The sequence below is a fragment of the Ambystoma mexicanum genome, chromosome 5q (genome assembly GCF_040938575.1).
Source record: "Ambystoma mexicanum isolate Mex_15411 chromosome 5q, UKY_AmexF1_1, whole genome shotgun sequence".
NCBI lineage: Eukaryota > Metazoa > Chordata > Amphibia > Caudata > Ambystomatidae > Ambystoma > Ambystoma mexicanum.
Window position 1 is genome coordinate 1,273,371,822 of NC_090933.1, and position 17,998 is coordinate 1,273,389,819.

General features: G+C 51.2%; 1 protein-coding gene across 4 annotated transcripts in view; it reads left to right on the forward strand.

Annotated features, from left to right (window-relative positions):
* The window catches only part of RECQL4 (RecQ like helicase 4), a 409,056-nt gene that overhangs the window by 33,458 nt on the left and 357,600 nt on the right, over nt 1–17,998 (forward strand). For all 4 annotated transcript variants that reach the window (XR_011278686.1, XR_011278685.1, XM_069621818.1 and 1 more), the window contains exon 5: nt 10,579–10,722. Coding sequence is in view for 2 of the 4 variants with exons in the window: in XM_069621818.1 (XP_069477919.1) it covers nt 10,579–10,722 (144 nt within the window). In the remaining 2 variants the exon portion in view is untranslated. The remainder of the gene's footprint in view (nt 1–10,578; nt 10,723–17,998) is intronic.

Below are 17,998 nucleotides of genomic sequence, written 5' to 3' on the forward strand. Positions count from 1 at the left end.
TCTCTCCTCTGGCTCCTTGTGGCTGCAAGGATCAAGTTCAAGACCCCGTGCATCATCCAGAAAGCTTTCTGGGATTGAGGGACCACACTACACCCAACTTTCTCTTCCTAAGCATCTTCCGTCTCGATTCCAACCCCCCCTCCTCCCCCCAATCTACCTCCAACTCAATGAGGGTCAGACGCTGCTCCAGGCAGAGAGTGGGGGGTAGATCCAAATGGAAGAACCAAACCTGGTCCAGCTTATGTTAGATGGTTCATGCCAGTCATGAAGGAAGACTGGAAGAAAGCAGACCTATAGACCCACTCCCTGGATACACTGGGAGAAGAGTAGTACAGCTGTGCAAACCTTGATCTGGCGAGGGTATGCCAGAGCTACAACCAGAAGACCTGAAGCTATAATGGAGAGGCCCAGGCTCAGGTCCTGCCCACAGAATTTTATACGAGAGGGAGGGCCTGAAGGCGAGGCACTTCCTTGAGGACCATTACTGTGAAGAATGTTGTCTGGAATAAAAACCTAGATTGCGTTTAGACAAGCAAATCCAAGGTCGTGGAGAAACCTAAGAAAGGTTGATGTGTTTAAGAAGCAAGACTCAAGAGGCAATGGCCAGGCAGGGCAAACCTATATTTAGGAAATATCCTACAGGAAGCAGCACTGTGGACAACCCAAGAAGAGATCTGCCCAGGAATTAATTTGGTATGTCTTGTTCATAGAACAGGGATGGGGACGGATAGGTTTATTTTATTTATTTATTACATTTGTTAAACGCCTAGACCCGGAGTTATCACGGCGTAGTTGCAGACAATGGGTAGATGCAATCTTAACATTAAGAGAAACAGTAAAAACAGACAAATATAAGGTCATACATATATATATACATACATATATGTACATATTTATACAGTAGCTTAGGGGGATCTGGTATGAGTGAGTAGGGAGCTTAGTTCACATTAGAATTGGTTGAAAGCCAAGTTTTCAGTGATTTTAATTTTAATTGTGGGTAGGACGATTCGTTCTTGATGTTGATGGGTAGTGCTTTAAAACAGCTACTCCCCGCTTTTTCTCATTTGTATCATGGGATTTCGAGGTTTTCGTTATTGTTGGATCTGAGGAGTCTAGTGTGGTTTTTCTTCAGGACTGTATTGAGGAGGTATTTAGGGGCTTTGTTGGCGATGCATTTATGAGTGATACTTAGGGTTTTGGATATTATCCTGGCTTTGATGGGGAGCCAGTGGTTGTCCCTCCTGATGTTGGTGATGTGTTCAGATTTTTTTTATGCCTAATGCAGCCCGGAGGACTTTATTCTGCGTAAGAGGTTTTAGCTATGTTAGTATTAGAAGTGCCATGGAAGTAATCGAGCTTGGAAAGTATGAGCACTCTTGCTAGTGTAATGCAATTCTCAACGGTGAGGAATTTACGACTAAGGGACATGAGTTTGGATGTGTAAGTAGTGGATGAGACTAGCGTGTTGACTTGTTTAGACATTGTTGGTGTGGCATCTAGGTAGACTCCAAGAATCTTGACTTGTTTGAGCACTGGGATCGTGGTGCTATCAATGATGAAAGATGTGTAGTCGGGCTGTAGAGAGTCGATTTTAGAAGATCATCCTAGTATAAGTAGCTCCGTTTTATCATCGTTTAGACATAAGCTGCTGTTGCCCATCCAGTTTTGGATAAGTGCGTAGATTTTGTTGATGAGCAGTGAGTCTTGCTCATATTTCCTGTTAGTGGGATGAGGATCTGGGTGTCGCCTGCGAAGTTGGTGTCGATGACACCCATAGCACCCAGAGCTGCAAAAAGCAGCTTATTGTAGGCATTGTAGAGGGTGGGGGATAGACATGATCCTTGTGGGATGCCTACTGGAACTGGTATGGGATCTGCTGATTCTTTGCCAATGGACTCCTTTAAGGTCCTATCTGCAAGGAAATATTTGATCCAATCAGTGGCATTCTTGGACAGGTTGAAGTTGTTGGCTAATGTGGCACAAAGTTTGTTGTGGTCCACCAAGTCGAAGGCCGCCGAGAGATCTAGTAGCATTAGTAGGCAGAGTTTGCCTGCTTTTCTGGTGGCATCTATTTGGATCTTCAGGTCGAGTAGGGCTGTTTCCGTACTGTGGTTAGGGCGGAATCCTGACTGTCGGTCCCCTAGTAATTGGTGGTGGTCTAGGTGGTTTTGAATTTGAGAGTATGCTATTTTGTCAATTATTTTCAAGAGAAATGGGATTGTAGTTCTTGGTCGGTAATTGGTGGGGGTTGAGGGTTCCAGGGTCGTTTTATTAGGAGGTTTGTAACCCAAGCTTTTTTGATGCTGGAGGGACCGTGTTTGAGTTGAAGGAGGCGTTTACAAATTGAGTAATGATGGGTGATAAGAGTGGGAGCACAAAGTTTGACTAAGTGGGTTGGGAATTGGTCTTCTTTGCAGTTGGAGGCTTTGAGATTAGCTATGTGTCTAACACTTCTTCGGTAGAGACTGGGGTGAAGTGAAAAGGGATGCATGGGGAGGTATTGGGAGGGTGCGCCGTTATGTTAGGAAGTGTGTTTTCTGCAAGGAGTGATTTATTTTGCTTTTATTTTTTTTAATTATTATTTTTTTTTACTGTCAATTTTCTTTTGCAGCAGCAGGATTTTAGAGGCTACGGCGTCTTGTATTGTAGTGCTTTGCTGGCGTTGTTGGGTGCTATGACTTGACAGGGGTTCTCTAGCTCTCTGAGGATGGAGAACAACACTTTGCTGTCGGAGTTGGCATTGGTAATGCGAAGGTTGAAGGCGTTGGCTTTGTGGGAGATTGTCTGTCTTGTATTTTTTATTGGCTACTTTGCTGATTCAAAGGTGTTAGTTTTCCTTTGTAGGTGCTCAAGGGACCTTTTCGTTCGTCTAAGGGAAACTAGTTCTTCATTGAACCAGAAGCAGGAGCGTTTGTTTGGTTTCCGTGATTTGGTAGTGATAGGAGCGAGCAAGTCAATAGTATGGGTAAGGCTTTGTTGGAAGCACTCTGCTAGGTAGCCAGGATTGTTTGTGTTTGGAGTTACGTTCGCTAAGGCTGCACTCAGGATGGGGGAGAGGTTGTCTGCTGAGAGCTTTTGGATATTTCTAGTTTCAAAGGAGTCTGGTAATTTGGGGATGATGTGGTCAGTGTTGTTATATTCCAATGTAAAACTGATGACAAAATGGTCTGACCAGTCTATGGGATGATAGTCAATAGTGATTTGGGAGTTGAGGGTGAGGATTCAGTCCAGAGTTCTCCCTTTGGAGTGGGTGGATTCATTGATCAACTGTACAGAATTCTTATCTGACGTGGCTGTGTGGAAGTCGGATGCGTCCGTGTCTAGGGGATCACTATAGCCTAAATTGATGTCTCCTAGAATTATACATTTGGTTTTGGGTTTAATGATGGGCGTTAGCAGTAGGGGGATATCCAAATTGGGGTGGGTGGTTTTGTTTGGTAACCTGTATACTATCAGGAAGTTAGTGGTGTTTAAGGGTTGGAGGTGAATTTAACTAGCAGGAGTTTGTAGCCCTGTATTTGTTCCAATGGGCAAGCTCTGAGTTGCAATGTAGTTCTGGCTGTTAGGGCGACTCCGCCTCCTTGGGTGTTGTTCCTGTCTGTTCTAAGGATGCTATATCCTGGGGGGATAGCAATGGCTAGGAGTGGGCCTGCAGCAGGTTGTAACCAGGTTTTGGTGATGACTAGAATGTCAAGTTTTTGATCCACAATTAGTTCGTGGATTTCTATTGCATGAGCTCTGAGGGAGCGTGTATTGATGAGTGCGCCTTTGACCGTGAGGATGGGGTCTTGAGGTGGAATATTCCCTGGGTTGGGTGAAGGAGTAGTGGCTTTGGTCTTCATTGAAGGTTTGATGGGTTTTTTGGAGAAGTCTTTGAATTGGCAGTTCTTGGAGGTGGTATCAAGTTTGGTAGGGGCATCTGTGGTTGTGGTGGGTTTGGTTACTTGGTGAAAGGATCTGGTTCTAGATCCAAGTCTGTTAATTCTGGTGAGGCCCAAGGTGGGTGTTGTCTTGTTATTATTCCCAGTAGATGCGGGAGGAGGGGGTATTTCGCTAGGTTATGGCTCACTCTTGGACTGGTTGGTGCTACTGGAATTGTGACGAAGGTCCTAGTGCCATTTTTATGTGTAGTTGCTGAGGGGAGTGGGGGTGAATGGGGGGAAGGGAGGGAAGGAACTGGGTGGGACGGGGAACTGGGTGGTGGCACTGGCATCCCAATCTGGCCAAGCCTTCATCGACCTTAATGAAGTATGCTCCTGTCCAAGGCACGGAGTGGGGCATTATACAGAAGGGGAACATTATAGTGGTTAGAAATGTCAACATTGTTTGGAAGAAATTGGTAGATGAATGAATAAATGTGGTGTGCGGCAAGGAGTGGGTAGAGCAACTAAGAGATGGCTGATAGTTTTACAATTAGGCTAGTTCTCTAATAGGTGGCAGTATGTAGATCATCTTTTCTCAATTAGGCTAGATCAGCTAATGGGTGGCAACATAAGAATCAACCTTTCTCAATTAGGCTAGATCAGCTAATGGGTGGCAACATTATGAACACTTGTGTGGGCCAAATGTGAAGAACACGTTTGTTGTAGTTGAGTGTTAGTCTGGGGACTAAAGGATTACAAAAACATAGGTTTGGAAGTTAGTTAGCCACGAGCATGAACTTTTGTTGTTAGAATAGGGAGTTACATAGGCTTGTATGAATATGTTTAAGGCTTTTATGTTAAACCTCCTAATTACCCCAAGGAGCAGGCAGCACCCGGAGAACCATACTTTTAAGGACTCCATCCTCAACACCCCTATTCTTCTAGATTGATCCCCTAGTACCTCTAGGCGTTCATCCAACCCAAGACCTTATTGTGTGTATCCTAAGGAAAGATTTTTAATTCGAACTGTTGTTGCACATTGCCATTGCTCAAAATCCTTTCTGGTCTGACCACAGTTGTCGGCTGTGATCACATTTGTTACATATCCTAGGTTGCTAAATGCACTGAGGGGCCATGTCTTGGTGATCATGGAGTGGATTAGGTATTTTAAAGAGTGGTGTGGCAGTGGATTAATCTCCTGATATAGTGCCAACCCTCCTCCAATTTCACTGCCTCCTGGTGCTCTGGGTTAGGAAGCAGAGCTAAAACCCTTGGTGAACAGTACATTGATTGTTTGAGCTTGGCAGCTGGCGCTGCTGTTGCACAGCCAAACTTGAATACTCCCCCATGAAAGTTATGTTAGCTTCTGTATCAGGTTACCAGAAAATTATAATCCCACCTGAATAGTATTCACACACTTCTGGAACATACTTAGTTGCGGCTGTTCTACAGCAAACCCGCCCTAACTATTAGAGCCATAGGGAGCAGTGCAAGACATCCGAAAAGATTTGGTGCTGTAGAATTCTACTCTTGTCTGACTCTGCCTCGATTCCCTCCATGAAGTTTTAGGGCCCTCTACCCCCCCTCTTTTATTACGTGGGGGAGTCCACTAGAATGAGGGCTGCATTGCCCCATTGGCAGAACAGTGCCCCCCTCTCTGCCAAAGCAAGACTAGACTTCCAAGGGAGTGCATATGGAATGTGGCAAGTTCACATGGCGTGCCTTCTGGCTCTTTTCTAATCGGGGTTCTTTAATCTAGACTGTGTAGTCTGAGGTGTGTGTGGCCAAAGAGGACCTGGGGGTAGGGTTGAGAGTGTTGGGTTATGACTGTAGCAGGTATGCAGACTGTTGGTTATGGAGGAGTTCAGACTGGAGCGGGGTGTATGTGGGAGTACAGACTGAGCTGTAGATTGAAGGGTTTTGGCGTCAATATGGATTGAGGAGCCTGGAGGAAAATATGTGGTTCCAGGGACTAGTGTGAAAAGGGAGTTTGAAAAGAGAAAGTAAAGGCTTTACGGGCTGGGGTGAGGCTGTCCGAAGCATATAGGTCAAGGAATGCAGACCCAGGTTTTTGTCTCACTACAACTGGTGGGGGTCAGCGGAGGCTTGGTAAATGGTCAGTTTATAATTATTTTTATGTATAGACTCCTTTTTAATTTGCTTGGTTGCTGTCTTTTACCCTGAGGGCATTGAAGCTTATGCACACACAACAAGTTTTAATTACAATGGTTTGTGGGTCCGTAACGACTGCCTAGAGGTAGTGTTGCCTGACTGGTTGCGTGTGGACTGTGTGACTACCATGGATACTCGTTTATTGGGTGCAGTCAGTTTACAGCCATAATTTGTAGTGGTGACCTCCTTTTAACCCTCTAAGGTCAAGGAGCTTCCCTACTGGACTGGGCCTCCTCATGAGAACACAGCTGTCCTACCTTGGAACTTTGCCCCGTGGTCTTTGTCTATAGGGCTCTGACTCCTTGCATAATCCATCACATCTCCGGGCGCCAAACCCGTAAATTGACCCTCCTATCCAGTTTAGAAGTCCATTGCTCTTGCCCCTCAGTGTCACGTATGTGGTGGTTGTCTATATAGCGCGTGCCAAGCTGTGGAGCATCAGAGCACTGTATAACCAAGGAATACATTAATGGTGTCCAATAATATGGATACAATTAAAAGGATGGGTGTAAGGGTACACCTGAAAGGACATGGAGAGAGAAGTACAGACTGGGAATACCCAGGTTCAGCACCTGAGATCCCAGGACACTAACGTCACTGCATGATCCCTCTGAGCTGTCTCTTGGCAATTGCTAAACTCACATCTCTGAATAGCTGCTTAGGGGATGGGGACTGTTAAGACGGATTTCTGAACTCTGTCCTGGTGGCGCAGAAGTTCAGAAGGCCAACCTAATTACTTGGAACAGGGTAACCTCTGGACAAGCCAGACCAATCAAGGTAGCGATCGCGGCGGTCAAGACTAGGTCTCAAGAGGGGTGAGGGTGACTGAAAGCCCGCAACGAGCACACAAAGCAAGAGCGCTTACAAACTGCTCCAAACAGTTGTTATATCAAAAATAGATACACATTTATTTTAAGGCCTTTAAAATAATGACCGTAGCGAGAAAATCACAATATCACAATATTAAACCAACACATACCATATCAACACAATATATATATATATACAAATACACAGTCGCAAGCGGTTAAAGCACGAAATATGTAGTCCACCTGAAAGGAAAGGAAAACAGGCAGTGCGATAACGCTTTAGACTCAGTTCGCCTTCAGAGGCACCTAACTAGATGGATGTCCGAGCCCTGCGAAGAGTGGAGCCTTGTGCTCAAAGTACCTGCCACGCCGGTGCCAACGGGCAAAAGGGGAAGCTCTTCGGAGGAAGTCAGGCAGTTCGGGTTAGTGCACAGCAGAAGTCGAACAGGTTCCGCAACTCAAGCGCAGCCTCCACAGCGGGCAGAAGCAGAGCGCGAGTACGGCAAAAAGGGTGCTGTTTTTACACAGCAGGGAAAAGCAATGGGATACTGCAGGAGGGCGACCAGATCCTAGCTAAACTACTCACCGGTCCCCGAAGCAAGCAGACCCAGGCTTCTCCACGTTAGTTTCAGCAGCTGGCAGGTTCAGAAGAGCAGGGAACGCCTCGTAGCCGTGTAGAGCAAAAAGACGTCCCAATCGACGAAACCAGCACAGTTTGTTGCCGCAGCAGGACAACGGAGCGGCCGTGTGTATTCAAGCCAAATGTACACTCCTCCCTTCAGACTTGGGAACGCCAAGTGTACGAAGCGTGGGAGAGTGACAAGGACTCGAAATACAACACAACCTGGCGGCGGTTACAGAGCAGGACTCCCTTGTAAGCTGGTCAGTCAACTGGATGGCCCAGAGACACTTCCGAAGGCTTACTTGGCAGGAGATGATGAAGTCGCCGGGAATAGCTGTTCCTGCTATTCCAAAGGTCGAAGCACCAGTACAGGCCTTCTGGTTCGATCCAAGGAAGAAAGGGTTTCACAGGACGACAGCAGTGCAAAGGAGGATTCCTTCAGCGGGTCACCAGCGATTCCTCGGTCCAGCCTCTTTGTTGCAGGATACTTGGCTCCTGTATTCCTTCGTTCGTGAGAACTCAGGAGATCGACATGGTAGTGGTGTTTCCAGCTCCCTCTTATCCACGGTTCCCTTCGCGCCAAAACGGAGGGGAGCCAATGGGAGATCCGCTCATCAACACACATACCATACGTGGACCAATCACGGACCACGGTGGTCCCAGGCATTCACACCACCCTAGACTCTCTGGCACCCAGGATGTGTATTGGGACCAGACATCCCAGCCCACACCCTGGAGGCACACAAACGACATGTAGAAGCCCGCGAAAGCAACCACGTTTCGCGGGAAAGTACATGCCCAAATAAGGAAGGCCCCGGGTCGCTCGACCTGGGGAAGGTGAAGGGAGCAAGATGGTCAGTGGACAGGACAAAGGAGCTTCGTGGTCTGGCCATTTTGGGAGCCAGGCCACCATTTTGGGTTCAGTGCGAAAAACGTGCTCAGAACGCCAAAAGGAGCTCAAAATAAACAAAACGATCGCTGCCACCATTCCAGTCCCTGAATGACTTGCACCGATCAAATACATTCCTAAAAGAGTATCTAGGGCCTGTAGAAGGCTAGAGACCCAAGAGAGCTGTAACTTAGCTTACAGTGCCCTCTTGTGTCATGTTGCACTAAAGCCGCAACATGATAAAAGAAACTACGGGAAACAGCGTTCCCCGGTACTGACTGTCTTAAGGGCATGTCAGTTTCCCCGTAAGAAAGGAGCGAAAGCCCAGAGAAGTGCGGCAGAAGGCTGTACTTCTCTGGCAAAGTCAAGAACAAGGTTAAAACAATAGCAAAAAGTTTAGGGGTTGCCACATGGAAGGAAAATTACCTACAATTACGAAATCTTTCCTAACACGGACACCACAGCAAAGCTCCCGATGGTGACCAAGAAACACCAGACGTCTACAATTGCAAAGGTCCCATAGCAGAAGGCAGCTGCAGCTTTTCAACATTGCACTTCTGGGGTGCACCTAGACCTCAATCTCCTGGTCCATCTCCCCAGTCACAAATGTGCTTCCTCAAGAGAAGGGCAGGAGCCCTAGAAAAAAATCACTATGCCCATCAAAAGGGACATGCAGTCGAAAAGCCTGGAATGTGAGTTCATAGAAATCTCCCTCTATAGGCTGTTCAACAGAAGTCCTTTTGGTTTTCTTCCCAGATGCTCATTGTTATTGCGCATAAAATATATACATACAATAAAGGCAGTTTCTTTTGAAAGTTAACACTGACTCCCTCTCATACGCACCCACACCCGTTCAACACCCCCAAATAGGTGAGCCAAGGAAGCAGATGGACCGTCCTGTCTCACCTCTGCAGACGGGTTTCCCTATTCGTCATTCTTCTGGACAACCGTGCACACAATCAGTACACCATTTAAAGACTGTTGGCTGCTCCCTTTTGGTAATTTCATACTACTGGCGTGATTGGTCCAAAGTTCACCATTTATCTGCTTTTCTCCAGGTATTTTGCGCATATCATAAACTCGAGTAGACTTCAGGTTTTTCCACGACCAGTATTTCATGGAGTGGAGAAGTGAAGTGCCTGAATGATGCACAGCATCTCATTTTATACAAACATGAAGCCTGCATCAGCATAGGTAATTTGTTAATCAAACACATATGTTCAGACTACACACATAATAATGGCCTAATTCCCAGAAGGCAGAACAAATTAAATTTTCAACAGTTCTTGTTTTTGTGAGTTTCCGCTCTACTTATGGCTTTAATGATAAACTCTTTCGGCCAGTTCACTGATGGAGACTTATGTCCGAGGCCTTAAACACAAACTCCACTTGCCCTCCAATGAAACCATGGTCACCCTACTTCTTAGAAAGATACCTTTCGTGCGTTTAACAAAGTGGAAAGGCTGAATACTGTGACTCGATGTGTAACTAACCTCTGCTTGTTTCAGTCAGCGTTTACATAGCATTTAAGGAAAAGAATCGAGCCTTAGTGGAACAGCTTAACTTGCTTTGCAGAATAGATGGACGTTATCTTAATGTTATTTAACCTAAGTTTATCGGTGAAGGCCGGGTGACTGATACATGCCCTCTCTATGGACCCAGCCTTGTCTTGTAATGACTGACAGAGGAAGCCATGAACACATTTCTATGTTGTTTCTACTCAACGAATGACATGCGACTCCATTTTGAATATTAAAGAACGGAATTTCGATTGCGGAAAAGGAATTCACTTGGGGCTAAGAACAATGCATTTTATTATTATATTCTAACAGTCGCGCCAGCAGTAAAAGTCTGAAGGCAAGCCTTTTTCACAAGATAGTTCTCTGCCAGCATTATGGGACAACGTGGCAGAGTTCATTTGACGTCAAAGGAAGTGTAATATTTGTTAGCATGGCAGCAACATACTGTGAAGCCATTTAGACGAGTGGATCTGGCTGGAATGATGTTAGGATTTCAAAAAACATAAAGGTGTAAGACGACATTGAAAAGCACTTTTTGGAGCTGTAGTATTGTTGAATTTCACCTGTGGTCTTCAACCCCTTCTTGTATGGCAATGCTCTGGGAGTGTGCTGATGAGGGCTCTTTGAGATTGTAAGCACCGACTACCTTCCCAAAGCCTTTTTGTAGGTATTCATGACATTTTGTGGTGTTCTTTCTTCGAAGGTAACTGACTTTGACACCTGGGGATCACATCTGAACCGATCGGCCCTGCCGCCAAAGCTGACGCCAAAGGACCGCGATTCCCTCAAGGCCTCAGCGCAGTACTTTGGGATGAAACTGAAGTCTAACCTCGGTGCATCCATAAAGGTTTGACAGAAAACTTAATCCAGTAACTATTGTAAACCATAATCTTTGCAGGCATTTTCTACATTTTACTATTTTTGAATAATTTCCCAAGAACATAAACTGTGCTTCAATGGTGGTGGGTGACTACAATTGCTGTGCCTCACTGAAGACTTTAGACCTCATTTTCTAAATGTATACATGTATAATCCTGTATCTTGCACAACCTTCCTCCCTTGAGTTGTCACTGTATGTTTTTGTGTGTCTGGGTGTTTGATGGCGTGTATAGGGGTGTGGGTAGGTATCGTTATCCTACATAGACAAATATGATTTTTTTTTACACATGAAGTTCCTTGAAAATTATTTCATGTTTAAATGGGGACCTGCAGTAGATACTGCCCCTGGAGCTCGGGCAGAATGCCTGTTGGTGCGAGGAGGTGCTCACCGTGCTGAAAGACGGGAGGGTGCCTTTCTCATAATGTGCTGAACGACGGGATGGCGCCTGTCTTGGTGTGCTGAATGATGGCATAGCGCCTGTCTTTGTGTCTGATTGACGGGGATGGCGCCTGTCTTGGTGTGCTGAATGAAGGGATGGCGCCTGTCTTGGTGTGCTGAATGAAGGGATGGCGCCTGTCTTGGTGTGCTGAAGGACGGGATGGCGCCTGTCTTGGTGTGCTGAATGACGGGGATGGCGCCTGTCTTGGTGTGCTGAATGAAGGGATGGCGCCTGTCTTGGTGTGCTGAAGGACGGGATAGCGCCTGTCTTGGTGTGCTGAAGGACGGGATGGCGCCTGTCTTGGTGTGCTGAATGAAGGGATGGCGCCTGTCTTGGTGTGCTGAATGAAGGGATGGCGCCTGCCTTGGTGTGCTGAATGACGGGGATGGCGCCTGTCTTGGTGTGCTGAATGACGGGGATGGCGCCTGTCTTGGTGTGCTTAATGACGGGGAGGCGCCTGTCTTGGTGTGCTGAATGACGGGATGGCGCCTGTCTTGGTGTGCTGAATGACGGGATGGCGCCTGTCTTGGTGTGCTGAATGACGGGGAGGCGCCTGTCTTGGTGTGCTGAATGACGGGTTGGCGCCTGTCTTGGTGTGCTGAAGGACGGGTTGGCGCCTGTCTTGGTGTGCTGAAGGACGGGTTGGCGCCTGTCTTGGTGTGCTGAATGACAGGATGGCGCCTGTCTTGGTGTGCTGAATGACAGGATGGCGCCTGTCTTGGTGTGCTGAAATGAAGGGATGGCGCCTGTCTTGGTGTGCTGAATGAAGGGATGGCGCCTGTCTTGGTGTGCTGAATGATGGGATGGCGCCTGTCTTGGTGTGCTGAATGACGGGTTGGCGCCTGTCTTGGTGTGCTGAATGACGGATTGGCGCCTGTCTTGGTTTGCTGAATGAAGGGATGGCGCCTGTCTTGGTGTGCTGAATGACGGGATGGCGCCTGTCTTGGTGTGCTGAATGAAGGGATGGCGCATGTCTTGGTGTGCTGAATGAAGGGATGGCGCCTGTCTTGGTGTGCTGAAGGACGGGATGACGCCTGTCTTGGTGTGCTGAACGACGGGATGGCGCCTGTCTTGGTGTGCTGAATGACGGGATGGCGCCTGTCTTGGTGTGCTGAATGACGGGATGGCGCCTGTCTTGGTGTGCTGAATGACGGGATGGCGCCTGTCTTGGTGTGCTGAATGACGGGATGGCGCCTGTCTTGGTGTGCTGAATGAAGGGATGGCGCCTGTCTTGGTGTGCTGAATGACGGGATGGCGCCTGTCTCAGTGTGCGGGATGGCGCCTGTCTTGGTGTGCTGAATGACGGGATGGCGCCTGTCTTGGTGTGCGGGATGGCGCCTGTCTTGGTGTGCGGGATGGCGCCTGTCTTGGTGTGCGGGATGGCGCCTGTCTTGGTGTGCGGGATGGCGCCTGTCTTGGTGTGCGGGATGGCGCCTGTCTTGGTGTGCGGGATGGCGCCTGTCTCGGTGTGCGGGGTGGCGCCTGTCTTGGTGTGCTGAATGACGGGGAGGCGCCTGTCTTGGTGTGCTGAATGACGGGGAGGCGCCTGTCTTGGTGTGCTGAATGACGGGGATGGCGCCTGTCTTGGTGTGCTGAATGACGGGGAGGCGCCTGTCTTGGTGTGCTGAATGACGGGATGGCGCCTGTCTTGGTGTGCTGAATGACGGGATGGCGCCTGTCTTGGTGTGCTGAATGACGGGATGGCGCCTGTCTTGGTGTGCTGAATGAAGGGATGGCGCCTGTCTTGGTGTGCTGAATGAAGGGATGGCGCCTGTCTTGGTGTGCTGAATGAAGGGATGGCGCCTGTCTTGGTGTGCTGAATGAAGGGATGGCGCCTGTCTTGGTGTGCTGAATGAAGGGATGGCGCCTGTCTTGGTGTGCTGAATGAAGGGATGGCGCCTGTCTTGGTGTGCTGAATAAAGGGATGTCGCCTGTCTTGGTGTGCTGAATAAAGGGATGGCGCCTGTCTTGGTGTGCTGAATAAAGGGATGGCGCCTGTCTTGGTGTGCTGAATAAAGGGATGGCGCCTGTCTTGGTGTGCTGAATAAAGGGATGGCGCCTGTCTTGGTGTGCTGAATAAAGGGATGGCGCCTGTCTTGGTGTGCTGAATGACGGGATGGCGCCTGTCTTGGTGTGCTGAATGAAGGGGATGGCGCCTGTCTTGGTGTGCTGAATGACGGGGATGGCGCCTGTCTTGGTGTGCTGAAGGATGGGTTGGCGCCTGTCTTGGTGTGCTGAATGAAGGGATGGTGCCTGTCTTGGTGTGCTGAATGACGGGATGGCGCCTGTCATGGTGTGCTGAATGACGGGATGGCGCCTGTCTTGGTGTCCTGAATGAAGGGATGGCGCCTGTCTTGGTGTCCTGAATGACGGGATGGCGCCTGTCTCGGTGTGCGGGATGGCGCCTGTCTTGGTGTGCTGAATGACGGGATAGCGCCTGTCTTGGTGTGCTGAATGAAGGGATGGCGCCTGTCTTGGTGTGCTGAATGACGGGATGGCGCCTGTCTTGGTGTGCTGAATGACGGGATGGCGCCTGTCTTGGTGTGCTGAATGACGGGATGGCGCCTGTCTTGGTGTGCTGAATGAAGGGATGGTGCCTGTCTTGGTGTGCTGAATGACGGGGATGGCGCCTGTCTTGGTGTGCTGAAGGACGGGATGGCGCCTGTCTCGGTGTGCGGGATGGCGCCTGTCTTGGTGTGCTGAATGACGGGATGGCGCCTGTCTTGGTGTGCTGAATGACGGGATGGCGCCTGTCTTGGTGTGCTGAATGACGGGATGGCGCCTGTCTTGGTGTGCGGGATGGCGCCTGTCTCGGAGTGCGGGATGGCGCATGTCTCGGTGTGCTGAATGACGGGATGGCGCCTGTCTTGGTGTGCTGAAGGACGGGATGGCGCCTGTCTTGGTGTGCTGAAGGACGGGATGGCGCCTGTCTTGGTGCGCTGAAGGACGGGATGGCGCCTGTCTTGGTGTGCTGAAGGACGGGATGGCGCCTGTCTTGGTGTGCTGAATGAAGGGATGGCGCCTGACTTGGTGTGCTGAATGACGGGATGGCGCCTGTCTTGGTGTGCTGAATGAAGGGATGGCGCCTGTCTTGGTGTGCTGAATGACGGGATGGCGCCTGTCTTGGTGTGCTGAATGACGGGATGGCGCCTGTCTTGGTGTGCTGAATGACGGGATGACGCCTGTCTTGGTGTGCTGAATGACGAGGAGGCGCCTGTCTTGGTGTGCTGAATGAAGGGATGGCGCCTGTCTTGGTGTGCTAAAGGACGGGATGGCGCCTGTCTTGGTGTACTGAATGAAGGGATGGCGTCTGTCTTGGTGTGCTGAATGACGGGGATGGCGCCTGTCTTGGTGTGCTGAATGACGGGATGGCGCCTGTCTTGGTGTGCTGAATGAAGGGATGGCGCCTGTCTTGGTGTGCTGAAGGACGGGTTGGCGCCTGTCTTGGTGTGCTGAATGAAGGGATGGCGCCTGTCTCGGTGTGCGGAATGACGGGGATGGCGCCTATCTCGGTGTGCTGAATGACGGGATGGCGTCTGTCTTGATGTGCTGAATGACGGGATGGCGCCTGTCTTGGTGTGCTGACTGACGGGGTGGCGCCTGTCTTGGTGTGCTGACTGACGGGATGGCGCCTGTCTTGGTGTGCTGAATGACGGGATGGCGCCTGTCTTGGTGTGCTGAATGACGGGATGGCGCCTGTCTTGGTGTGCTGAATCACGGGATGGCGCCTGTCTCGGTGTGCGGGATGGCGCCTGTCTTGATGTGCTGAATGACGGGATGGCGCCTGTCTTGGTGTGCTGAATGACGGGGTGGCGCCTGTCTTGGTGTGCTGAATGACGGGATGGCGCCTGTCTTGGTGTGCTGAATGACTGGATGGCGCCTGTCTTGGTGTGCTGAATGACTGGATGGCGCCTGTCTTGGTGTGCTGAATGACGGGATGGCGCCTGTCTTGGTGTGCTGAATGACGGGATGGCGCCTGTCTTGGTGTGCTGAATGACGGGATGGCGCCTGTCTTGGTGTGCTGAATGACTGGATGGCGTCTGTCTTGGTGTGCTGAATCACGGGATGGCGCCTGTCTCGGTGTGCGGGATGGCGCCTGTCTTGGTGTGCTGAATGACGGAATGGCGCCTGTCTTGGTGTGCTGAATGACGGGATGGCGCCTGTCTTGGTGTGCTGAATGACGGGATGGCGCCTGTCTTGGTGTGCGGGATGGCGCCTGTCTTGGTGTGCGGGATGGCGCCTGTCTTGGTGTGCGGGATGGCGCCTGTCTTGGTGTGCGGGATGGCGCCTGTCTCGGTATGCGGGATGGCGCCTGTCTTGGTGTGCTGAGGGACGGGATGGCGCCTGTCTTGGTGTGCTGAGGGACGGGATGGCGCCCGTCTTGGTGTGCTGAATGACGGGATGGCGCCCGTCTTGGTGTGCTGAATGAACGGATGGCGCCTGTCTTGGTGTGCTGAATGAAGGGATGGCGCCTTTCTTGGTGTGCTGAAGGACGGGATGGCGCCTGTCTTGGTGTGCTGAATGACGGGGATGGCGCCTGTCTTGGTGTGCTGAATGACGGGGATGGCGCCTGTCTTGGTGTGCTGAATGACGGAATGGCGCCTGTCTTGGTGTGCTGAATGACGGGATGGCGCCTGTCTTGGTGTGCGGGATGGCGCCTGTCTTGGTGTGCGGGATGGCGCCTGTCTCGGTGTGCGGGGTGGCGCCTGTCTTGGTGTGCTGAATGAAGGGATGGCGCCTGTCTTGGTGTGCTGAATGATGGGATGGCGCCTGTCTCGGTGTGCTGAATGACGGGATGGCGCCTGTCTCGGTGTGCTGAATGACGGGATGGCGCCTGTCTTGGTGTGCTGAATGACGGGATGGCGCCTGTCTCGGTGTGCTGAATGACGGGATGGCGCCTGTCTCGGTGTGCGGGATGGCACCTGTCTCGGTGTGCGGGATGGCACCTGTCTTGGTGTGCTAAATGACGGGATGGCGCCTGTCTTGGTGTGCTGAATGACAGGATGGCGCCTGTCTCGGTGTGCGGGATGGCGCCTGTCTTGGTGTGCTGAATGAAGGGATGGCGCCTGTCTTGGTGTGCTGAATGAAGGGATGGCGCCTGTCTTGGTGTGCTGAATGAAGGGATGGCGCCTGTCTTGGTGTGCTGAATGAAGGGATGGCGCCTGTCTTGGTGTGCTGAATGAAGGGATGGTGCCTGTCTTGGTGTGCTGAATGAAGGGATGGCGCCTCTCTTTGTGTGCTGAATGAAGGGATGGCGCCTCTCTTGGTGTGCTGAATGAAGGGATGGCGCCCGTCTTGGTGTGCTGAATGACGGGATGGCGCCCGTCTTGGTGTGCTGAATGAAGGGATGGTGCCTGTCTTGGTGTGCTGAATGACGGGGATGGCGCCTGTCTTGGTGTGCTGAATGACGGGATGGCGCCTGTCTTGGTGTGCTGAATGACGGGATGGCGCCTGTCTTGGTGTGCTGAATGACGGGATGGCGCCTGTCTTGGGGTGCTGAATGACGGGATGGCGCCTGTCTCGGTGTGCGGAATGACGGGGATGGCGCCTGTCTTGGTGTGCTGAATGACAGGATGGCGCCTGTCTCGGTGTGCGAGATGGCGCCTGTCTCGGTGTGCTGAATGACGGGATGGCACCTGTCTTGGTGTGCTGAATGACGGGATGGCACCTGTCTTGGTGTGCTGAATGACGGGATGGCGCCTGTCTTGGTGTGCTGAATGACGGGATGGCGCCTGTCTTGGTGTGCTGAATGACGGGATGGCGCCTGTCTTGGTGTGCTGAATGACAGGATGGCGCCTGTCTTGGTGTGCTGAATGACGGGATGGCGCCTGTCTTGGTGTGCGGGATGGCGCCTGTCTCGGAGTGCGGGATGGCGCCTGTCTTGGTGTGCTGAAGGACGGGATGGCGCCTGTCTTGGTGTGCTGAAGGACGGGATGGCGCCTGTCTTGGTGTGCTGAAGGACGGGATGGCGCCTGTCTTGGTGTGCTGAAGGACGGGATGGCGCCTGTCTTGGTGTGCTGAAGGACGGGATGGCGCCTGTCTTGGTGCGCTGAAGGACGGGATGGCGCCTGTCTTGGTGCGCTGAAGGACGGGATGGCGCCTGTCTTGGTGTGCTGAATGACGGGATGGCGCCTGTGTTGGTGTGCTGAATGAAGGGATGGCGCCTGTCTTGGTGTGCTGAATGAAGGGATGGCGCCTGTCTCGGTGTGCGGGATGGCGCCTGTCTCGGTGTGCGGGATGGCGCCTGTCTCGGTGTGCGGGATGGCGCCTGTCTCGGTGTGCTGAATGACGGGATGGCGCCTGTCTTGGTGTGCTGAAGGACGGGATGGCGCCTGTCTTGGTGTGCTGAAGGACGGGATGGCGCCTGTCTTGGTGTGCTGAAGGACGGGATGGCGCCTGTCTTGGTGCGCTGAAGGACGGGATGGCGCCTGTCTTGGTGCGCTGAAGGACGGGATGGCGCCTGTCTTGGTGTGCTGAATGACGGGATGGCGCCTGTGTTGGTGTGCTGAATGAAGGGATGGCGCCTGTCTTGGTGTGCTGAATGAAGGGATGGCGCCTGTCTCGGTGTGCGGGATGGCGCCTGTCTCGGTGTGCGGGATGGCGCCTGTCTCGGTGTGCTGAATGACGGGATGGCGCCTGTCTTGGTGTGCTGAATGACGGGATGGCGCCTGTCTTGGTGTGCGGGATGGCGCCTGTCTTGGTGTGCGGGATGGCGCCTGTCTTGGTGTGCGGGATGGCGCCTGTCTTGGTGTGCGGGATGGCGCCTGTCTTGGTGTGCGGGATGGCGCCTGTCTTGGTGTGCTG